Genomic DNA, 25,721 nt, shown 5'->3' on the forward strand with positions numbered 1-25,721 from the left:
ATATGAAATCAGCATGTACTTCAATTTAGACCATCACTGCCAACGCTTTGCTGTGATGGAATTCCCACAAATACAACAAGTACTAAATTTTCATTCCACTTGAAAAAGTTTTACATACACTAGTAACTTTGTCAAACTCCTCTTCAGTATGTAGTAATGGGTACTTCACACAGGCATTAGTTCCTTTCCTCCTAGCTCCGCTTTGTGACAGGAGGACACACAATACAAATGTGCACAAAGGTTTATAATTACAATTATCTATTTCAACGAGTAATTATGAGCAATTCACAATAGTGTGATATAGACAACAAAACCAAGCTGCTTTTAATGAGGTGTGTGCTCTCTCTTTAAATATTAGTTCCAAATATGAAATCAGCATGTACTTCAATTTAGACCATCACTGCCAACACTTTGCTGTGATGGAATTCCCACAAATACAAAAAGTACTAGAGAATGGGTGATGTAGTTGTGTCACAAATAAGTACTTGCACTCACTTTTTTCAGTGCTGAAAACTCTTGAAAAAGGTGTTTACTTTATTAGTATATCATTTAAATAGATTTAGAACATCAGCAATCTTTTTTCATTTCTTGTGAGATGTTCAACATAATCTGTACTGTTATCTATCAGAAAATCTTTTATTTTGAAGATTATTTTAGATGATTGCACGAATATTACCAGTCAATAGCGATGGATTAGTTTTTTCCACAACATTCAAACAATAAAATTTACTTATGATTCTGTCACGATATAACTTTTTTAAAAAATCTACACTTTGTTTCTATGTAAAGGTTCTTCTTATTCAACTAAATACTCAATGAAATTAAGCAGAGTGCTAAACCACCATCCACTAAACCAAAAATGCAATGGTAACATACAGTTCTCCATATTGTGATAGCCGATTGATAAATGTCTGCTGTGAAAGAAAGTAATTAGAAATAAAGATGCTCTGGCCTCAATACTGTCTAGTCTCAATGCAGCACCACAAAATTATAAGAATAAGCAAATCAATAATCATAATTTAAACATGGAGTTCATGCAATCTGAAGAATTGTTTAGTATTGCTAAGTCCTGAGCAGAATGTTAAATAAATTTGAGAGTGAAGAGAACTGCTAGGCAATTTTCTATGACTGAAATCCTTATTGTTCCTAAACTAGCATGTCCAAAATAAGACAGAAAAATCTTATGAGATCTCTGTTTTAATAAGAGAACTGTGGCACTACTAGCCATGAATATTTGTTTACATCATCAATCAAGCATTATGATGAAAATAAGGACAGCTGTAAGTACAGGCTGTGATAATTAAAGCTGACGGGAACAAATCTTATTGAAATTAGCCCTCAAACACATAAAATTTGTTATTTTTGAAAATGCATGCAATATATGCATTAGGAGCACGGTAGTATAAATTCCACATAATGACGACACGAAAATGAAGTTATTCAAAATATACTAAAGATACATCTAGTCAAGAGAGGCAATTTTTTCCTAAATGGAGGCAACTGCGACCATAAATTATATATTACATTTTCTGCTCTAAGTGAGAGAGAGAAAAATGGCAAGTTTTGTCATGTTTTGTACTGAGAAAAAAGATGTGTGTTCAGATTAATTAGGATTAGTGCTCCTACAGCATATAAAAGAATACTTCAAACTGTATTCCGCAAAAACCCTTTTCTTGTGCGTACATTTATGTACACATAATTGAAGAGTGCAGTTTCATGGGAAAATGTTACATATATTTAACTACATTAACAAGCTAATGGTTTCAATTTTACATTAATTAATTATTCAGCCACCAGCTGAAATAAGACCCAGTACTTTATACACGGTGTGAAAATTGTAGTAAAATAGTGCATCGTAGATGCGAAAATGGAAAGAGAATAATTTGAAATGTACAGGAATGAAAGCACAAAAGTTAAGCTAATTCAGAATGAAGCGCACCTTTTTTTTCCTTTGCAAACATGTAAGATATGAATAGAAACACTTTCTCAAATAATTACTGGAAGAGGGACACGCCATACAAATTCTAAATCAGATCTATATTACCAGATAGAACCAGCTGAAATACAATCTAATTATTTGCCAAAGAGAGAGAGATTTAGTGATATACTTCTGACATTCAGCAATGAATCACATACAAAAATAATGTGCTGAATTGCAAACATACAATATGATAACTGCCCCTAACAGAGAGACAGATCAGTATTTAATTAATAGAAGGAGTATGAAGCTGTAAATTTACTGGATTTTGTAATGACACACATTAATGACCTTCTTAAATAGTTATCTGTCTATAACCAATTACAAGTATACATTAACTCATTGCTTTAATTAAATATTCTGGTAAATAGTATGTGAGTGGTACTTATGACATCTGCTCTAATGTACAGGCCACGAATAGTCTGCACTCCAGAACAGGTGCATACATCACCACTTGAAGAAACAATTAATCTAGCACTTTAGCTGTATGTTTCCTCAACCTCAATCGCATAAATCCACCCTAAACACAACAAATTTGTGATCTAATGAAACGGCTGCTAACTACAGTTAATTACATTCTTTATTTCAGGTAAGCATTTCTCTGTCTTGGTGTCCTGCATTTATCTGATGAATGAGGGTCCACTTCTATTTTCAAGGTTCTAAAGAACCAATTTACTTTTGAGACGATACTTGCAACACTTCCACTCTCTAGATGTTTTCACGAAGGTGTGAACTGACAATCTAAGTCAAAGGTACACTGAAATGCAACATAACAGTCATAAAAAACACAAACATTATGCATTTGTCACTTCTGCTTTCAAACTCTAGTAGTGTCCATTATTATAAATTGTTTTGACAATGAAGCTAAGATTTTAGTTTAATGGAAGATACTTCTCTGTTTTTCAACCATTACGTCATGACAGAGAAAAAAATGTAACAATGTTCAAAATTATAAAAATTACAATGAATGTACATATATATGCAACAACTGGGGAGAGACTCACAATGACAACTGGAATACCTGAAGAAAGGAAATGAAGAGGAAATAGGGTATTATTTAATATATAAATGAAATTTAGAGCTCTGGTTTAACCAAGAACACTTGAAAAATACTGGTGATTCCACAAATGAGAAATACACATGAAGTGCCTGCAAAAAGGATTTACAGAAATGAGTTATTCAGTCAGGTACCACAGTTATCTGATCATCATCTCTTGCACTACTTAAGTTATTAGCTTTGTCAACTAGTTGAGCCTGTCTCAGATCAGGGTCAGTAGTCTCAACATTTTCAGGTGATTTTACAGGATTACACGACTCTTCGAAAGAAAATGGACTATGGCAATCACTGTCACTTTTTTCACCAGTTGTAGGAGATCCAGCTTCATTCACATGAAGTTTCATCACTGTCCGTGCATCATCAATCACACTCAAATTTCCACACTGAAAACCACAAGCACTTTGACTGAAATCTACATCAGCTGAATCCCACAATTTAATACCACTGCCACAGACTGATGTTACGGGACACCACATTCGGGTATCACAATCATCGTCATCATCATTATCACGATCATCCTCACCTGTAACAACTGGTAGGCAAGGTTTGGCTAGATTAAAATTTTCATCCTCATGATGCCTTATTCTCGGCTGGTTGCCTTTCTCATATGATACTGGTGAAATTTCCTTTTTATCATCACATTCACTAACCTTGGCTTCTCCAGTTTTATTGTTATTGATGAAATCTGGCACTGGAGATTGTGATGCTTGAACTTCGGGACCCTCTGGGATTAGCTTTCCAGATTTCTGAAGCATTGCATCTTTAACTGCATTAGCCAATGGCCCTGCAGTCAAAAGAAATGCTGCATCACTATTTGATGTAGGCTGTTGATTTATGATAGCAGCTGTTGCTTTGTACTGAGGCTGGGATTTGTTGAAGAAGCTGCCTGGTTGTTGAAACAATCCCATAAGTTTTTCTAAATTGGAAGTTGGTTTTTGGTCACTGAAATGGATGTCTGGTGGTGCAACCCATGAAATCTTTCTTTGTGGTTGAGGAACTGTGCTATGTCCAAACCTACTAACTAATTTCGAACTATTTGAATGAGTTTCATTTGTTGGATTAGAACTGACTGTAACTCCTCCATCTGAATGGGTTGTCACTTTTGGAACTGGAATTTCAAAATTTGTGCTCTGAAGAGAAGAATTACTTTGGATATCTGTTACAAGTTGATTATGCTTTTCAGTGAAACTTTCTGGATCCATAAGCCTCCTAACCTCCATGTCATCATTATCTTCAGAAGTGTCAGAAGCTAATGACAGTAAACTTGCACAACTGGACAAACTTTGCATTTGTTTTGCAATGTTCTGCGATATTTTGGATGTATCGATGAGTTGAGTCGGCATACCTGGAGAACTCTGGGTTGTATCGCCTGTAATTATTGATGACGATAATGATGAGCAAGACAATTCACTTGCTCTAAGACCAGCACTTTCATCCGTGAGGCCGCCTACAGATGGCTTTAAAGGTGTTTCTGATTTCTTAGATTCATCTGACGTTTCTAAATGGTTATTTGGAGATACATCATTGTCATTCAACTTGAAAGAAAAGCCAGGTGTGACAGTCCTCCCAATCCTTCTGTTTATATCTGGATTTAAAACACTTGGTTCAACAGAAGTCACCTGGAACCGGGATGATGATGCAGATGGTGATGCTGTTACTGGACATGATGATGGAGATGATGATACTTCGAAGAAAGTTGTCGGTGAAGACATCTCGGATACTCTTGATACCTATAGACACAGTTTATTTTATCAGAATTTAATGTAAAGTTTGTTGCATGATCACACATTTTAAAATGATTAAAAATATGTCATTTGTAAACTAACAATGGTAAATATTCCCCATCATACACTTAGTACTTGCATATTTCTCTTATGTGTATTTTATTCTCAGCCACATAATTAGTTTTGAAGATAATACAAGTATGTACAGAAAATGTTAAGCTACAGAAAAGATCTGTATTAATAATAATAATAATAATAATGCAGTAGATAGGTGGCACAATAGTACTAACATTTTAAAACTGGAAAAATGCATCATATGTACGCATCTATTAAACAGGAGCATGCATTGGAGAGATACTCATACTTATTCCACTGATAGTTCTGCTCATCAAGAAACAAAAACATCTGAACAACAAAACAGCTTTTCTAAAAAATGATAATATATTTACACTTTCAGAACATTTTTATGAAATATTTATGATGAACAATACTAATCTTTCTTTATTTTCATGACTTTAGCATTCTATTCACAGCGAAGGATTAAAACTGCTCCACAGTGTTTCATGGAATGAGAACATGTATCATTGTGGAAGGTGATTTGTTGATCAGATGGGGGTGTTACCTTCTGTGATCCCCTTGGTGCTATTCGAGAGGAGTACATTATGTGCAGGCACCCTTGGTTTCATCCTTTCTATTCCATTCCTCATCGTCAATGACGACGACAACAACAACAGATGCCAGAATGCTGGTGTCCTTATTTTGTCAACAAAATTGTGTATGGCATAATGATTTCTATTTTTATTTGCCAAATGTGTGCATACTTTGGTAGTTCATCAACAGGTGTAACACATACCTGTTAAGTGGCTGACCCCGTTTAATTTGTGCCGTTTGTACTCAGTAACAAGTAAAGCATAAGCCTGAAAACTACATTCACAGGTGGCAGGCAAATCAGTACATTTAGTTGTTACAATACATAAGAAGGAGAACATATTTTTCAATTAAAGTAGAAAATATGCTAAACATGTGCACTGTTATTGACTGGGTGTCATGACTATCATATGAAATAAAACTTCCTGACAGATTAAAACTGTGTGTCAGATCACAAGTTGAACTTGGGGCCTTTGCCCTTTGCAGGCAAGTGCTCTACCATCGAGCTACCCAAACATGACTCATGACCCATCCTCGTAGCTTTACTTCTGCTAGTACCTCACTTCCTACCGCCTGAACTTCACAGAAGTTCTGCCTAACTTGTATGACTACCACTTCTGGAAGGAAGAATATTGCAGGGACTAGGCTTAGCCACAACCTGGGGTATTGTTTCCAGAATGAAATTTTCACTCTGCTGTGGAATGTGCGATGATGAGAAATTTCCTGATAAATTAAAACTGTGTGATGGACATGGACTCAAACTCAGGACCTTTACTTTTTACGGGCAAGTGCTCATCAATTAAGCTACCCAGGCATGACTGTCGTGCCGGTTAAGCAGGGGAACTGTGAAGTTTGGAAAGTAGGAAATGAGGTCCTGGCAGCAGTAAAGATGTGAGAATGGGTCATGAGTTATGCTTGGGTAGCTCAGTGGTAGGGCACTTGCAAGCAAAAAGCAAGGGTCCTTGGTTTGAGTCTCAGTCCAGCACCCATTTTAATCTGCCAAGAACTTTCACATCAGTACACATTCTGCTGCAGAGTGAAAATTTCATCCTGGAAACAATCCCCCAGGCTGTGGCTAAGCCATGTCTCTGTAAATCCTTTCTTGCAGAAGGCTAGTCCAGCAAGTTAGGCGGGAGAACTTCTGTTATGTTTGGAAGGTGGGAGATTAGGTACCGGCAGAAGTAAAACTTTGAGGGTGGTTCAGGAGACATGCTTGGGTAGGTCAGTGGTACAGCATTTGCCCACAAAAGGAAAAAGTCCTCAGCTTGAGTACCAGTCTGGCAACAAAGTGTTAATCCGCTAAGAAGTTTCATATCAGCACACACACACACTGCTGCTCTGTTTAAATTTCATTCTGCAAGCACTTTAAGTGTACGAAAAATAATAAATCAGATTAAGTGGAGAAATTTTTAAATTTCTGAGACTTTGAGAACTACAGCATTTGATAGGTAATTAGCCCCTACTGGTATTACAAGCATTGATTTCTGAAAACTCACAAGTAGCCATTATCGAAGATAGTGGAACAAAATGAAAATGACTCTGCAAATGAACAAAGTTGTTCACTGATATAAAGCTCTGGTTGACAATCTTGATAACCTATTATGCTTGGAGCTGTGTCACAAATATGCCAGATAATGAAGGTTATTTATAAAAACCTGGTTTAAAAAAAGGGATATAAGTAAAACCTACAGTTTTAATGTACAAAAACAAGTGACTGTTATTTGTTTAATACAATAGGAGAGACTACAGTATAAAAAATTAAAGTATGTATTACTTTTCTATAAAAATAACACTGAATTAAAAGCCGAATACTGTAATGTTCTATTAAATCAATTTAAGGCTCGAAGTTTTAGAAAAGTTTAATATACACAATTTTTTTGTATGCCAGTTATGAAATACAATAGGCACCACTGGTTTGAAAGGATCAAGAACAAGCTAATTATAAAAACTGTTACCAAGGATTTGGTGCAGTTTAATTGGAATACTTTGGACTGATATTTAACCCCAGTGGTTAAGCTGAAAGTTTGTTCTGAGCTCTCCTGAACATTGCAGGAAATGCTAACTTGTTTCTTGGAATGAGCCCCCTTTTTTTTTTTTTTGAAACATCATTTTGTATAATCTGCAAATTCATAACTTCAGAAGTACTGTATTGTTGGTTACTTTCAGTGACTTTCATAACAGTCCTTCTGAAGCCTAAGCCCAGGAGATATAAGTTTTAGCCATATCTTCTTTATCACTCTCAGTTTCTGACAGCTCCTGTGGGTTGAAAACTCTTTGTAACATCAGATCATCAGTCTGCTCTTCTTTGATTGCTAAATATCTATCAATGTCAATCCATTTGTCAACTTCTTTGGCTGAAAATGCACTCAGTTCATAAGTGGATGCAGAATTTATCACTTTTACAATTTCAGAGCGATCAGTTCTCGACTCCTAATTGTTTACATCACTTTCCATCTCGGATTCTTCAAGCAGTTTAGGCCATAGTTTTCTCCAGAACATGTGCAATGTTGCATTTTTCACACAGGTCCAAGCAACTGCAGCAGTTAAATAGCATCTTTGATGTTAACATTGCATTGGAACTTTTTGATGATGCAGTAGCTTAGCAGCTTGTGCACAAAAATTCCTCTGTACCAGCACCTGAAATTTTGTTTGTTCCCTCGGTCCATGGGTTGAATTAGAGCTGTAACACTGGCAGGAAGATACATGAAAAAAATTCTACACAAGACAAAGTCAGATTCTGGACGGTGACCTCAACAGGTGTCAGCATGAGAATCACCTTACAATTTGTAGATAGTCCAATTTTTTGAAAGCTTTCTTTCACAGCTGGACAAAATGGTGAAAGAATCAGTCTTTGAACAACTCGGCTTTCATCTAGGAATTAATCTGTGCACCATAAATATCTGGGACATGCGTTATATTTTTTTCAGGTTTAGGCTGTTGATGTTTCCCACTCAAAAACAAAGGAAGTTTATGATCATCTGACACATTTTCACACACTAAGACAGTTATTCTACCTTTATTCTTTTCCAAATGCTTTGCGATGGACCTCTCAGCTTCCAGTAAGGTTGAATTTGGCAAACATTGCTGTAACAGTTCAGTCTCATCAGTGTTGTAAATTTGATGTGGGAACAACTTATGCTCATCAACAAGCTTTTGAAACATTGTTTTGTACTCATCTGCAACACCCTCATTGGTTGATTTTATTTTATTATACCAGAAACATCTAGTTTACGGATGGCCTGACAGATTTTGAATTATGAAGCAACCCTTTCAATAATGGAAGAACTTCATGCGCGGGCATAACTAATTCCTTGTAAAAAAATTTGGCTTTTCAAATAACATATGCCTCATTGATGCATTTCCCTCTGCTCTCTTAGCAATGAAGTACTTATGCAAAAATTCATCTACAGTTCCTTACTTAGGTATTTTTAGAGTATGCCTCATGTCCGGGCTTTTAACCGAAGCAGATTGTGACACAAACTTCTCTAGCTGTTGTTTTTATTTTTTTAATATCATATATAGTTGTATATGTGATACTAAATTTACTCATAATATTGTCTCAGTTCTTGCCTTTTTCCAGGATTCATATGATGTCCAGTTTTTAGTGAATTGTTACATTTTTGCTCTGGAAAACGTATTCATTGTACATATTAACTTTTTACTGTGTTGTAATCTTTTGACTGAATATAGATACAGTACAATGATTTTATTAAATAACTACTACATAAAACCTCGCAGCACTGATTCAAATGTAAGTGCTGTAAATTTAGGTCTAGTGAACAAAGAATCACTGATACTAGCACAAAGCTAACAATGCAACTGGCTTATCTTGACAAGAATATAATCGCTCAGGGAGGCAGACAACTATTACGGATGAGACGCTGAACCAAACAGTTCCAATGTTTCTCAAAGGCATCCGAGTGTACTGCCAATTGAGCCAAGCTAAAAATATGAGAAAATTTCTGATGAACAAGGTGTGATCAAAAAGCAACAGGAATTATTTTATTAATTTTGCAGGCTTTCTACATTCATTTTTCAAATGTTTTAAAATCTTTTTGGTAGATGTGTTTCTGATGTATGTTTGCATTTTCAGCAGATCTGAATATTTAGTTTATTTTTGACAGTCAGAAATGTATAAGTGTTTTTGAGTACTTGGTGAATTTTTACTTTAAAAAAAGATGGATCAAATAATTTGTATTAAATTTTGCTTGAAAAATGGGATTAAGTGTAGAACCACATTCAAAATGTTGACTGTGGCTTTTGGTGAATCTGCTATGAGTAAGACCAGAACTTACAAGTGGTATAAACATTCCTAAGAGGTGTGAGAGGACGCTGAACATGACGACCATCCTGGATGCCCTAGCACATCAATTACTGACAATTGTGTGGAAGAAGTAACAAAAATGGTTCTGGAAAATCACCAGATCATCATCAGAGAGGTAGCTGATGATGTCGGCATATTCTTTGGATTATACCAAGCGATTTTTTCAGACGTTTTGGGCATGAAACATGGTGCAGCAAAGATTGTTTCGAACCTGTTGAATTTTGAGCAAAAAGGACATAATGTAGACATCACTCAGGAACTGCTGAATGAAGCTGACAGTAATTCAGAACTTCTCAGGAAAGATGGCAAAATGTGAGTATACGGATATGATGTCAAAACTGAGGCCCAATCATCCCAATCAAAGAATGAAGAGCCAAGACTGAAAAAAAATTTGACAATTTCGAACACATGCGAAGGGTGTTTCTCAATGGTTTCTTCCATTACAATGGGATAGTGCACCATGAGTTCCTGCCTTACACTTGTACGATCAGTAAGGAATACTAACTGGAAGTTATGCACTATGTGTGTGAATTAATCTGAAGAAAATGACCACAAATGTGACAAAACCACTTACGGAAATTGCATCATGATGATATCCCATTTACACCTCAATGCTTGCTCGGGGTATTTTGGCAAAAAACAAAACCATTATGTTGCCTCAGCCACCTTATTTCCAGGACATAGTCCCCTGCGACCTCTTTCTGTTTCCAAGACTGAAGTGGACCATGAAAGTATATCATTGTGCCACCCTTGATGAGATAAAAACAGAATCACTGAAGGAGCTGAACACCATAATGAAAAGTGAGTTCCAGAAGGACTTACAATATCAGAAAAAGCACTGGTGAAAGTGTATTATATCTGAGGGGGATTTCTTTGAAGGGAACAAAGTTGATGTTGACCAATAAATAAAAATTATTTAAGAAAAACAAACATTCCTGTTAGTTTTTGATCACACCTCATGTGCTGGACTATCGACACTGCCGGATTATTGAGTGCCAGATTGTCGCAGTCTTACTGTACATAAAACTGAAAACAGTGAGTTGATGTGCAGCAATGTGAGGAAAAGCGAGTAAAGACAAACATGTTAGGAAAGTTTAAAAATGCATAAATGAGAATCGAATAGTGCTCTTGAATAACTAGCACAATTTGCGAAGCAACTGAGAGTTTTATACTTCCTATATGGATTAGGAACGTCTCATCCTTAACTATTCTGGTGCAGCAGAAACATTGTTTTGTCATTCATTGTCAGACCTTAATGAAAATCAAAAATGAATTAAAAGAGCAAATGAGAATTTAAAAAAAGAGCCTGCAAAGAACTCTTTATCTTACACACATGTATCTCCATGTTAGATTATAGTCTGAATCACCGTCTGTGATAAGTAACGAGTCATTTCCGAAAAACACAAATTCATTCCCAAAATGTATTACTCTGAACAGGTATCTGTGTTGCATAAACCATAACTTATGACTTAATGTTTTTAAAAAGGAACTGTACCTGGAAGCGATTCCGAGATGGACTAGGGATAGGACTCGAGACAGGACTAGGGCTTGGAGATGGAGCAGGGCTGCGTAGACGACCACCACCTCCACGTGGTCGAGTTTCTGGCAAGAGGTGATGTGGCTGTGGCTGCTGGTGATTAGCTGTTTCCACATTCCGCATCAATGTTTCACAGGTTAACGAGATTTTTCGAGAAACAGATTTTGGAATACGTAGTCGACGCTCTGGCACTTCAGCTCCAACTGTGTCTTGATGTTCCGATGCTTGCTCTTGATTACGAGTGCAGAATCTACGCACTTCAGCCACCAGTTGTTCATATTGTTTATCGTCATCTTCCTGTACAACCATGAAGAAGTATTAAAAAATGAAACACTCTCACAAGTTCCAGCATAAAAAAACTTAACAGGTAATAGCATAAATTCATTTAGAAATTACACATTGGGGTATTTTGAAAGTCTATAGCACCGGGCATGGCCATTATAACTGCACCACATGCTGTTCTACGTACCACCCATCCACGGGTTCACAGTTCTAGCATCTGCCAGCAACTAACCACTACATTTCAATGCAGAATCCACCCACCATCCCTGCTCCCATATTGCTCCAGCCAGATATTCAGGTCTTTCCTTTCTTTTTCCTGTGTATGATTACAACTTATGCACGATCAAATGTCCTCATGCCACAAAACCATTCTATTGCTCCAACACCATTTTTTTTTATCCTTTTCACTCCCCGAACTACCATTATATTATCTGATTCTTCTTATACCCACATAACACTTTCACTCACTCACTTCACACGTCACTGACTATCTCCTAACACCATCCCTACCCCAATGGATGCCAGCTCCATCTTTCTGCACCAGTTCAAAACAGTGTTTTTTCCCTGGCTAAAAACCAGTCCCAAATCCTGTTCCTTAAATGCTGTCTGGATCATGGTACCCCTGTCCATCAATGGCCTAACCATGGAAATCCCCTTCTCTGGATACTATCCATCCTTTCACAACAACCTTCACCTTTTCAGATTACACCAGTCTCCATCACTCACAAACCTAGTATTGTAGAAACATCTTTCCATGATACAGGCATCCCATAACCACCTCTACTCCCTCCACAAGATACTATTACTGTGCAATTCTTGGTACATAAACAAAATCTTCAAAACAGAAACCTGTGCACGTCAACACCTACAGCAGCATTCCAACCACCACCTCCATAAATTGTCAAACCTGTTGATATCATAGCACCCAGACCGTGCCTAGCTGACCTCTTCAGCTTACCACATCTTCTAAAACTCCCTCCCAACACCTAAAAAAAAAACCAGAACCTCTAATAAACCAAAGAAATTGTTTTTAACCTTTCCACCAAAAACCTCAGTCCCACAGAAGTTTCAGCCCTATGCAAAGGCCTCATTTCAGCCCTACACCCAATTTTAACCCATGTTGGGATTGTCAAAGACCTACTCTCCTTATCCCAATCCCTGCATTGGAAACACTTCTTTGCCACCAATCCCTTCAATCAAAGCCAATCTAATCCGAACACTCAACCAAGCCTCTCGCAGTTCATACCACCATCAAAATGTGACCCCCTCCAATCTTCCACCTTGTGCTCCCACTGAAAGAATTTCTGCTCTTGTTGACCAATACCTCAAGCAATTGCCAGAAACCTAGCCTCCCACATCAAAGATACCAACCACTTCCTTCACCAATTCTCCATCCTTTAACTCCTGGATCCCTTCTTGTCACTGTTGACTCAATTTCCCTGCACAACAACTAATCCCCTATGTCCATGGTCTTGCCACTATTGAAAACTCCCAACCCCCCTTCACGCTCCAAACCCACTACCTCATTCTTCATACACCTTTCTAACTTTATCTTGACATGCAACTACTTTTCCTTTGAAGTGGAGGTATAGAAATAAGTCCATGGCCCAGTCATGGCCACCTGCATAGCACCCTTCAATGCCAACCTGTGTATGAGATATCTAGAGGAATCCTTCTCAGCCTCTCAAAACTCCAACTCCTAGTCTGACTCTGGTTCACTGATGATATCTTCATGATCTGGACTCAGGACCAAGACATCCAACTCTCATTCCTTCACAACTTCAACAACTTCCTTCCCATTCACATCACTCTGTCCTCCTCAACCCAGCGTGCCAATTTCCTGGATGTTGTCCTCTTCCTCTCCGATGGCTCCATCCACACATCTGTCCACCTTAAACACCTCAACAACCACTGGTACTTGCATTTCAACAGCTGCCATTCCTCCCACACAGCATGGACACCTGGATATGGTGTATCTGCAGTGACAATAACTACCTTGTCCAGTATGCTGAAGGTCTCATAAAGGGCTTCACAAAGTCACTATTCCCCAGACGTAGTCCACAAATGGATTTCCTGTGCCATATCCCCACACAACCCCAATCCTCCCATCAGCCCCAAGAACCAGCTACAAAGGAGCAGCCCCTTTGTCACCTAGTACCATCCCAGGCTGGAACAAATGAACCACATCCTTTGTCAGGATTTTCATTATCTATCATTATGCCCTTAAATGAGGGACATCCGAGATCCTTCCCATCCCTCCTAAGTGGTGTTTCAGTGCCCACCCAACCTCCACAACATCCCAGTCCATCCCTCTGCCACTCCTAATCCCAACCCCATGCCACAGGGATCATATCCCACCTGTCCACCTGGATGAATGGCCACTGCCAAACTGTGGCTAAGAGCAAAGTGAGCCACTCTGTGGCACAACATGCAGTTGAATATACCATGCTTCATTTCGATGGCTGCTTCACAATGGCCGACTGGCTCCTCCCCTCCATCTTTTCTGAAATGTGCAGATGGAAGTTATCCCTACAACACAGTCTCCATTCACAAAATTATCCTGGCCTCAACCTATGGTAACCTACTATCCCCACACCCTCCACAACCATTTCTGCCCCGTCATATCATCTCCTCCCAATTCACATCCCGCCACCCTCATTGTGTGCCACTGTCTGCCAACACACCCTCCCGTCTTTGTCCCTTCTCTGCTCCCCATCCCCCCACCTCCACCCCAACCTTCCAACATTGCACTGCACGTGGCAGCCTTGTACTGCCACCATCTAGTTCCTGCATGCTCTGCCAGACAGTACTCTTCTCTTCCCCCACCCACAGCCTGCTATCCCTCTCCCTTTCCATCCCTAATTTGGAATACTGCTTTTGTTCAACATGACAATTGCATTCTGGCCAGAGCAACAGGAGATAGTGGTCATATGTGCATGAAGTGTATTTGCTTTTGTGAATACGTGTGTGTGTGTGTGTGTGTGTGTGTGTGTGTGTGTGTGTGTGTGTGTGTGTGTGTGTGTGTGTGTTTTGTGTGTTTTTCTGAATAAGGCTATGACTGACAGACAACAAAACGTAACTTTAAAAACAAAGTGAAATCATGTTTGTTCATATTCCCCACATACCACACAACAGTTCTAAATCATCATCAAATCGGCGATTGAGTACCCTGAAGATCATGCACCGAGCTCACAATGCTCTTCCATAGATGGCGATCTTGTGCCGTTTGGATCCAGTTGTCATGCACTCCAAGCTGGCAAAGATCTTTCTGTAGTTCATCCTCCCATCGCTTCCTGGGTCTTCCAATTGGATGGGTACCATCAGGTCTTCCCATAAGTATGGCTTTTAGCCAAGAGGTGTCTGGTCTTCTACCAATGTGGCCTGTCAAGCTTATTCTCCATGCTTTCAGTTTTTGAACGATGTTCAGTTGCCTCATCAGCTCATACAATTCTTGGTTTTTTTCTACGTCTCCACGAGCTCCCTTCCTGGACAGGTCTAAAGATTCTTCTCATACTTTTTCTTTTGAGGACCAACAAGTTTTCTTCATCCTTATTTTTGTGCTTAGGGTAGTTTTGAATGTATTGTGGTCATAAATTTGACCTGTTGCACTTCACAGCATGAGAGTAATTAATAGTATTCACCAAACATGCAAATAAATAAGTGTGGATATTAATGTTTCCTGGCTATCAGGTGTAACTAGTTAGTAATATTAACAATATAATTTTATGTTCATAGTCTCTGAATACTATTAATGTATACATTAATAAAAGTACTTACAGTAGGGTATGGCATGTTTCTTATATCCTTTCAATTTGCATCAGAGAAATTATATCACGTTATCTGTGACCATAGTGAACAAGTACCAGAAGAAGGTAGAAAGGGATATTTACACATTGCAATGACTGTCTGCTGTACTGTTTGTAGCTCTGTGTAAAATGTCTGTCAGCAGTTTCCACCTACTACTGCTACTACACTGGGGCACTTTCAACAGTTTCCTTTCTTCTCAATTATTTGAGATAGAAAGCACAATTGGTAAAAGAACCCCAATCAAATGGTAATTTCTTATGTAAAACCTACATTTAATAGACATTATGGTACCATCTGCACAGTTTCCTTACTTAACTGATATTTCATTATTTCTTTATAAACTCATAATATTCAGTATTTATGAAACCATTAACACAGCTACTTTACATTTATTTATTCATGCAATACCATGCCAGATGTTCAAAAGAATGTAAGCTGTTTATCATATACAAAATTTAATTTGATGAATATTATATATAGACAAGTAACTGTAGTGATATATGAAAATAGTAGTATTTCATACCATCTTTTTCTTTGGTCTGTCATCCAGATCCACTTGCGTTACACTATGATTAACTTTCAAGGAGTGCGTAAGTGCTAAAAGGCCAGCTAGTTGGATGTTGTTATCTCTCAGATCAATCCGCTGTAAAATATTTGATAAAGAATCTCATATCACTGGATTTCAATGTAAAACTGTAGTTCTGCTACACACATTCAATAAGAAATCTATCAGGCAACCTACATATGCATTTTTTCTGTTACCAGTATTCAATTAATAAAGCTACAATTTCTTTGACTGAAACTAATGCTCTGTTTGTCACATACAAACAGAATGATAAGTGAAGCATGTACATAATGACAATTAAGGATACAACTTATTGTGCTCAGAGAGTTCTACCCATGTTACTGAATTCACATATAAGTCAAGAGGTAGTTCAGCTTTACCAATGCTGTACATATGCCACTGAATTCTATATCACTACAAGACACACTTTCTATTTACAGTACATACAATAATAGCACAGAGTACATAATTAAAAAACTGCTCTCTCTGAAAACTGTAAAAAATTGCAATATATTCACTTCTAGTCATCTAAATGCTATCCTGACAGTAAAAAAAGAATATTAAGTACCCACTAAGACAATTTATTATGTATTTTTGGACAGTATAAGTGTCACTGTTGAATTACATGTGGCACAAACAAGTAGACGTGCAACTGACAGTGCACCACATAGAAAGTAAAAACACTTTACTGAAATTTTAATACAATTTATATTACAATCAAATCTCAATATTCTTAATAATTATGTATTCCATTAATGATTCACTTACACAACAAGTGAAATATCTGGCAAGCTGTAAACCTTACCTAATGCCGTCACCAGTCTTATCATGGTACTTCATATTTAACACTTACACTAATTTACACACTACAACTGCATAAACAAAGATGTCCCTGGTGAGACATACAACTCTGTTTTCAGTTTATAGTGGTTTACATTGTTCTCCGGGAAAGAATATGCCTATGCTGCTGCACTACCAGCTGATAATCTGAGTTTAGGGTTATGATTGGACATTTATCATTTGCTTGTTGCATCAGACAAAATACTTAATACAGGTAGACATTCTAGCAGCCAACTGTCATATCTGAATGCTTCACACAAGACTGTAATCAAAATCTGTTAAGTTACAGGTGAGATAAATTTGAATATTTGTGGTTTGTATTCACTGCTGTACATGGTATGCAGAAGCTACTCTAAATCTGCCGTATGTAAGGACTGCAAAATGAATTTATGTCTAGTGTAATGTTTCATTTAAAAGTGTTGACTTATCAAAACACTGTATAGATAAAATATCTGAAGACTGTGCAGGAGAGTTTCATTTCTCAAAGAAAAAACTTTTCACTACGGGCATCTGCAAATGACGCTGTTCAGACTAGAGTTCTTTTCTTCAGACCTGACCCTGCATTAGGTTTGGTTCTTAAGAAAAACATTAAGTTGATTTTGTATGAGGATTTCAATATAAACCTACAGACTGATTCTCCAGAAAAACAAATGCTGACTTACTTGAATCTTACAACTTAGTGTAGGCAGTATAGTTTCCTACTAAAATTCAGAGAAACAGTAATAAGTCACAAATCGTTCAGCACGAGAAAAATTAGTAATGGCTTGTCTGAGCCTGAAGCACAGGCAGTAATACTGACAGGAATAAAAGCAGAATCATATTTCGAAGCACTGAACAAAATATTTAGAGATACGAGTCCACTTGTAATGCAGACATTTAAAGCCAATCTCGAAGGGGAAACTTGGTAAGAAGTCTGAAATACAAACAACTTGAATGATAAATATATTTCTTAAAACTTGTATCTCATTCTTTGACAGATCTTTACTATCAAAAAATTGTAGCCAGTCACACAGTACTAATAAGTAACCGATTTGAACAAGTAATGGTATTATAATATCATGTAAGATTAAATGGGAGCTGTTTATTTATTTAGTCATATGGCTCACAAGCAGTATAAAAATACAGGTATATAACATCAGTATATGTATATAAAAAGAATACAGCAAGACAGAAACTATATGTAAAACTATCTAAAGGGCAATACATAAGTTTCTAATCCACATAAGATCTGTATCATGAGCTTTCATGAGGTCACTCCAGCTCCCTTGATAGGAACAAAAGGGGCATTCATCCCTAATAAGCTTGACTGACTGGTTCTGAGTCCCACAGTCACAAACTCGAGACTCTGTAGTGCCCCACTTGTGAAGTGAGTCTCTGCATTGACCATGGCCAGTGTGAGTTCTGTTCAATTTGACCCATAGTTTTCGGTCAAGTTCTGTGCCAGCAGTATCAAAGTTATACTTTCAGAACCACTCATGCTGTTCAGGATTTTCAATAAGTTTACAGTTCTGATTCCGCAGGACTCTCACCTTGATATTACTGTCATCTAGCTGTTCTGCTTGCCACAACAGTGGGTTTCTTGAATGAAGTCTATTTCATTGTAGACTTGGTATGTCTTCCTGTATGGGTAATTCCAGGTTCTCCTGTAGCTTGCGGTATTCCCTAAGCAAGGCCTCACTTTTATGGATTGCGGGTGGATAGATGTTGCTCAGCAGATGAAGCCAATAAATGGGAGTTGGTTGTATTGTTTATTATTAACTGCATGGTGTGGTTCAGCTAGACACTGATAAAGTTGGTGTGACAGCTGTGTAGCCACACTGAAGCATAATACTCAGCTGCTGAGAAGACCAGTGCAACGGATGATGTGAGCAAGGTATCTGCTGAAGCTCACCATGTCATTCCACACAATTTTTAAATAATATTGTTACGAGTTATCTTGAGAGCAGTATTTTCAAGATGTTTTTTATATGAAAGTGTGCGGTCAAGGGTGACACCAAGGTACTTAGAGTATTTGTTATGGCAAGAAGTGTTTTTATGACGATTCACTCTGAGCTCCTTGTTAGCTTGTTTGTTGTTCAGATGGCTGGGTTGTTTGGGGGAAGAGACCAAACAGCAAGGTCATCAGTCTCGTCGAATTAGGGAAGGATGGGGAAGGAAGTCGGCCGTGCCCTTTCAAAGGAATCATCCCGGCATTTGCCTGGAGCGATTTTAGGGAAATCATGGAAAACCTATTCAGCATGGCCCGACGCGGGATTGAACCATCGTCCTCCCGAATGTGAGTCCAGTGTGCTAACCACTGCACCACCTCGCTCGTTGTTGTTCAGATGGAATTTACATACATCAGTTTTACTTGTACTGGGTTTAAATCCCCACTTAAAACAGGATCTCATAATGGCTGGATATTCTGTGACAACTGCCTCCACTTGTACATGATCTTCGGTTTTACAAGCAATAGTGATATCATCCGTGTAGCAGAATTCTGTTGACCTGTTATTGGGGAGATTGGAGATATATAGGTTGAATAATAGGGGACTAAGACAGAGCTCCGGTAGACCATTACTTAATTTCCTCTCCTTGCTCACATTTTCTCCCAAGTAAATGTGGAAATACCTATTGTTTACCATGGTGTTGATGGAGGTTACAGTTGTTTGGTATCAGATTGTTTTTAGTAATTTGTATACCATTCCTTCTCTCCAGACTGGGTCATATTCTGTGGTTAGGTCTACAAATGTGACAAATATCTTCATGTTTTCTTGGAAACTAGTATCTATGAAAATTGTTAGGACCAATACCTGATCGCAGCAACTTCTCTGTGGCCTGAAACTTGCTTGTTTAGCGGGGATATTTTCCACAATGAATCCACTAATTCTATGAGTCTCTTGAAGAGTTTGTAAGAATAGCTAAAAAGGGAAATTGGCCTGAAACTTTGAGGTTGGTCAGCTGATTTACCTGGTTTCAAAACTGCCACTATTTTTGTTCCATTAGCTCATTGGGCAGTAGTCCATTATCTAGGATGTTGGAGAAGAAGCTGACCAGCCATTTTTTCCCACCATTACCCACGTTTATCAGAAATTCCAGGTGCACATTATCCAGACCAAGTACTTTAGCACGTTTAGTTTGTTTCAAGGCCTCATCCAATTTCATCAGTGTAAATGGTAAAGAGAAATTAGATTCTTTTGGGCACTGAGCTTTTACAGAGGTCAATTCTGATTTTATTTTAGAAGTATGTTGTTTGTCACAGGATGATCTAGATGTTTCTACTATATGGTTAGCGATTTGGTTACCTGAAATACCAGATTTCTGACTGGGTTTATTGGAGGCTCCGCCAAGCTTACACAGAAGGCACCATGCCTTTCAAGTTGAATGTTTTAAGTTTACATTTTCTACTGTCTTGCACCATCTTACTTTTCTAGCCATGTCAAGACTTCGGAGGAGGTCGTCTGCAATAACATTGTCACCAGTTTTGCTATATTCTTCATAAAATTGTTCGCAATGTTCATTCCTTGCTGGCATATATTCCTTTCTGTACCCACAGGGGATAAGTTTCTTAGCAGCAGTAAGAACAGCCCTGACAAATCGAGGGTAATGTTTGGTTGGGTTCTGGTGGAATAAAACAAATATATTTATCAATGTGGTTGGCAAAACACCGCCAATTAGCCCAGTGGAAATTCCATCTTGGTCGCGATAAAGGGACAGAGAGCCCCATATCGAGCATTACTGGCCTGTGATGGCTGTGTGGGAAATCATGTATGACTTCTCTGCATATAGGCAGTGGATGCCCTCTATAGTCCCAGTACACAAAGCAGAAATCTGGGTTGTAACCTCTTCGCCAAGCAGTCATCTGAATGTGGTCATATCGGTGGCATCATAAACCAGGTACAGATTTTCATGTTCAGCCCAATCACTGACTGTAATACCACATTCACTGTCATGTGCATAGTCTCAAATGACCATGGTGAATATTAAATTCTAGCATAAAACAGATGATGGGCAGTAATTGGTAGAACATCCAGTGGCTACAGCACATTTGGTGGCTTACAAATATTACTTATAATGATGTCCTCCATTTGTATCAAGACATACTGGATCTCATTTTCTGTGTTTGTTGAAATAAGGTGAGCATGCTCAATATTGCTCCTTGCACAGGTGGCACCACCATACACACTGTGATATGTAGCACCCACAAGATCGTAGCCATGGATTGTACCTCTTTTACGCAGGTCTTCTGAAGCTGGAGTGTGTGTTTCTGTATTAGAACTATTTAAATATCATTCTTTACAAGGAGTTTAGATAGGTACTAGCTTTTAGCTTGGCCAATGCCTTCTATGTTTAAATGGCATACTTGGATTGAAGGCCAAGTCTTTTAATCAACTGGTCCGGAGAAGGCCCATTTTTTAAAGCTTTTTGATTTTGATTTGTCTGCATGTTTGTAGCCAGGAAATCCAATATTTTTGACCTTGCTGCCGATTTGTTCAACATCATTTACTGTTACATGGGGTACACATATAGTATTCTACTATGGGTACAAAAATGGAGCTGTACTTCAAATTATGATATGGGAGCTGTATCATAATTCGAAGTACAGTCAAAGACGAATAACAAAATTTTGCTACAAACAATACTGCAAATTGTTGAGGATTACTATTAGACAGGGTAAAACAAAGAGAATGAATAGCTTTCAGTGCAAAATTGAAACTGTATGGTCAACTGTGAATGAAATATTGGGGCAGAATGTGGGTGTTCGACATATTACAACTCTCTCACATGAGAATAAACCAAAGTTGTGCTATATATTTAATAATCACCTCTAGTCAATAGTCGGAAACATACGAGGGCCGTTCAGAAAGTAACCTCCGGTTGATTTAAAAAAATACACCAAGTTAAATAAAAATATTTTAATATATACATCTTACAACTACATCTTTGCACTATTTTTCTACATAGTCTCCATAGCGATTGAGGCACTTATCGTATCTCTTCACAAGCTTTGAAATTCCTTCTGCATAAAAATCACCCGCTTGTGACTGGAGCCAGCCTGTGACCGCATCTTTGAGCTCTTCGTCGTCATCAAACCGCTGTGACCCGAGCCATTTCTTCAAATGCATGAAGAGGTGATAATCACTTGGCGCCAGGTCTGGGCTGTAAGGTGGATGGTTGATAACGTCCCACTTGAAGGACTCAAGAAGGGCCGTTGTTCTGCGAGCAGAGTGAGGACGGGCGTTATCGTGCAAAAAAACGATACCGGAAGTCAGCATACCACGGCGTTTGTTCTGTATAGCCCGTCGTAACTTTTTTATTGTTTCACAGTACACGTCTTGATTAATGGTCGTACCACGTTCCATGAATTCAACCAACAACACCCCTTTGGCATCCCAAAACACCGTTGCCATCAGTTTTCTGGCAGAAAAATCTTGCGAGGCTTTTCTTGGTTTGGTAGGCGAATTTGAATGTGCCCACATCTTTGATTGTTCTTTTGTCTCAGGGTTCACGTACTTAATCCAGGTTTTGTCACCGGTCACGATTCTCTTTAACAATGGTTCTCCTTCGTCCTCATAACGTGACAGAAAGTCTAATGCAGAGGCCTTTCTTTGAGTTTTGTGGTGGTCGGTAAGAATTTTGGGCACCCATCGTGCACAGAACTTACGGTAACCCAATCTTGCTGTCACTATCTCGTACAAGAGAGTCTCAGAAATCTGTGGGAAAACCAGTAGACAACTCCGACATTGAGAAACGTCGATTTTCACGAACTTTTGCATCAACTGTCTGAACGAGTTCGTCAGTCACCAATGATGGTCTACGACTCCTCTCTTCATCATGAACGTTTTCTCGTCCACTTTTAAATAAACGTACCCATTCACGGACAACTCCTTCACTCATAACTCTTGGTCCGTACACGGCACAAAGCTCACGATGAATAGCTGCTGCAGAATATCCTTTGGCTGTAAAAAACCTTATGACAGCACGCACTTCACATTTGGCGGGGTTTTCTATTGCAGCACACATTTCAAACTGCCACAAAAACTAAACTAGCGCAGGTACGACGTTCACTCGACCACGGCTTGATGCCGACTGACCTGTTGAGTGCGTGAACGCACAGATGGCGTCGCTACTCCCCCCACAACCCGCACTGTGACCAATCGGAGGTTACTTTCTGAACCGCCCTCGTATATTTTATTAGTAAGCCTACAATTAAATATGCAGAAATCTTAAAAAGCTGGTGTTACAACACTAATACATCACATGCATTCTACAGGAAACAAGCAAATATGAAAATGAATCAGTTATTATGCCATTAAAGAGTAAGAACTCCCATGTGTTTGATGCAATCTGAAGTGGGATTATGAATAAAAGTGCACCACACATCAGTTCTGTACTCAGTCAGCTGTTCAATGTCTTTCAGGTGTGGCCAATTTCCTCATGGACTGAAACACTCGTTAGTAAAACCACTTTATAAAAGGGTGAGTGAGAATATAAACAATCAGTGGCCAGTTTCACTGATATCAGTTTTTCCAAATTGTTGAGAAAGCAATGCATAGCAGAGTGGTAACATATCTCAGTACACATAATTTGCTGTCAGACTCACAATTTGGTTTCAGGAAGAGGTATACACAAAAACTGCAATTTATCCTTTCGTGTGTGAGGCACTGGCATGGCTAAACAACAGGTTGAGGACAGCAAGTATTTTCTCTAATTTAACAAAAGTATTTGATTGTGTGGGTCATACAATACTTCTGCATACATTAGAATGTTATGGGAATACGGAAAAAGCTCAACAACTCTTCACTTTATATCTGAAAAATAGGAACCAGAAGCAGTTTCCCAGTGTCAGTGTGATGGGGGTCATGTAAAGTGTGGGTTGTCATGGAATCTGTTCTGGGTCAATTGCTTTATCTTGAACTCTACCGACAAACTTTAGAGTTGGTAGTATAGACCAAAACAAGATAAAATGGGTAAACACGGGCTCTAAAATGCATACATTCAGAGCAATGAGCACTTGTTCAGTTGAAGAGAAGTGTTTCAGAGCAACAATGATGAGAAAGTGCTCATCGCTCGCAAGCTATGCACTTCAGACTTTTTTCTTGTTTTGGTCCACACTACCACCTTTCAAAATATAGAAAGCAAAGAGCTTTCAGTAAAGAAGATGCGTCTCACAGTAATAAAGTCAGTGGAGTTTTTGCTCATCCTGCATATCAATGACCTTCCACTAAACATGACAGATGACTCAAAAATATTTATATTTGCACATGACCCAAGTGTTATTGTCAAAGACATGGAATGTAATATAAATGATATAACTAATAGGGCAGCCAGTAACATCAGCATGTGGCTTTCAGGGAACAGATTAACTCTTAACAGCAACAAAACCAATGCATTCAGTTTCTAACACAGAACTCTTTAGCCAATTTTTATTGTCGCAAACTGGCCAAATGATCAATGAGGTCAAATACTTTAAATTATTAGGACTGAGGGTATATGGAAGGCTATCTTGGAAGTATCACGTTCAGGAGGTGCAGAAACTGAATGATTCTATCTTCACTTTAAGAATGATCTCCACTGTCACTGGCATTGAAATGCAAAGACTTGTTTACTTTGCTTACTTTCCTTCTCTTATCTTGTATTTTTGTGTATTTTGGAGCAACTCTTTGCACTCACCAAGAGTATTCGCAGTAAAAAAAAAAAAAAAAAAAAAAAAAAAAAAATTAAAATTAAAATTAAAAAAAATGGGGGGAGGGGGGGACGACAACGACAATTACACTGATCTGCAGTGTCAGTTTGTGAACTTCATGTAGGCTATTGTTTAGGTGTCTTGGAGTTCTAACTCTGTCATCCACGTACATATCCATCATGGGATTTTGCTAACTCATTCAGAAGAAACAGTAACATTCATTCAGTGACACTAGATGTAAAATGATGCGTACTAGGATAACACTTCCTTAAGCACTATGCAGAGAGGTGCGCACTATTCAGCAGGTTTCATTTTCAGTATGCTTCCAGCAGAACTGAAAAAAAAAGCTAAGTGATAAACCCCAAGTATTAAAATTCACATTGAAAGGTTTGATTGTGGCATGCTGTTTCTATTCTGCACAGATATTCATAGCAGTAGTTTAGATTTTTTGTGTGTGATGTGTTATGCATTTGCATACTCTCTTGTAAGTTTTTATGTGGTTTAATATTTTGTTTACAATTTTTCTAATTAGCATTCTTTAAACTGTGTACTGATTTATTTTGCAACCAAGCAGCTGAATCTTGCATAGTGCCATGGACTCTGATAAATAAATAAAATTAAAAACTGTCTTACTAAGAAATAAAAGAATGACTGGTGGTGCTCAAAGTACTATGCAGATAGCTTTAAGAAGTTATTACCTTTGCAACTAATGTAATATCATCCTCTATTCCCCCTGGCCCATTCCAACTTTGTAATCTAAATAGTGATTATTGTGCACTACAATTCTTATGCTACCCAGACCAGGTAAATACCTAATCAGTTTAGATCAGTGTGTCTTAAAATGTCTCTCACACTGCCAAGGTTTATTCTATACATTCATTTTCTGTGCTGTTCCACTGAACATCTTTTTGTTCATTACACTATGTAACGGCTTTGAAATTTAAAAGTAATTAACTTTATATACAAGAAATATCAAACGTATTATCTGTCTTTTACCTGAATAACATTATTATCTGCGATGCATTCTGCCAAAGCTATGACACCCTCACATGAGAGGTGTGTTGACTGCATACCCAAACGTAACAAACTACGGTTCTGCTGAAGTGGCTCCTTTATAATATGCAGGCATTCACTGCTCAGTGTGTTATGGCCTACATTCAGTGTTTCCAATGTTTTACTGTGAGACTGTAAAAAAAGAACAACGTATGTAAATTCGCAACAAAGCAATTCACAACATGCTTCAAAGTGATAACAGAAATTTTGTGATAGCCATAATCTGAAGGCTGTAATTTT

At 38.1% G+C, this 25,721-nt stretch overlaps 1 protein-coding gene across 1 annotated transcript in view; it reads right to left on the minus strand.

Moving 5' to 3' along the window:
* Positions 1-3,157: 3,157 nt before the first annotated feature.
* Positions 3,158-25,721, minus strand: part of LOC126469749 (protein phosphatase 1 regulatory subunit 37) — a 242,527-nt gene continuing 219,963 nt past the window's right edge. Inside the window, exons 8-11 of the mRNA XM_050096963.1 lie at positions 25,425-25,613; positions 15,881-16,000; positions 11,227-11,565; positions 3,158-4,765 (exon numbers count right to left, since the gene is read on the minus strand). Of these exons, the coding sequence (XP_049952920.1) occupies positions 3,158-4,765; positions 11,227-11,565; positions 15,881-16,000; positions 25,425-25,613 (2,256 nt within the window). The remainder of the gene's footprint in view (positions 4,766-11,226; positions 11,566-15,880; positions 16,001-25,424; positions 25,614-25,721) is intronic.

This window comes from Schistocerca serialis, chromosome 3, assembly GCF_023864345.2.
Source record: "Schistocerca serialis cubense isolate TAMUIC-IGC-003099 chromosome 3, iqSchSeri2.2, whole genome shotgun sequence".
Taxonomy (NCBI): Eukaryota; Metazoa; Arthropoda; class Insecta; order Orthoptera; family Acrididae; genus Schistocerca; species Schistocerca serialis.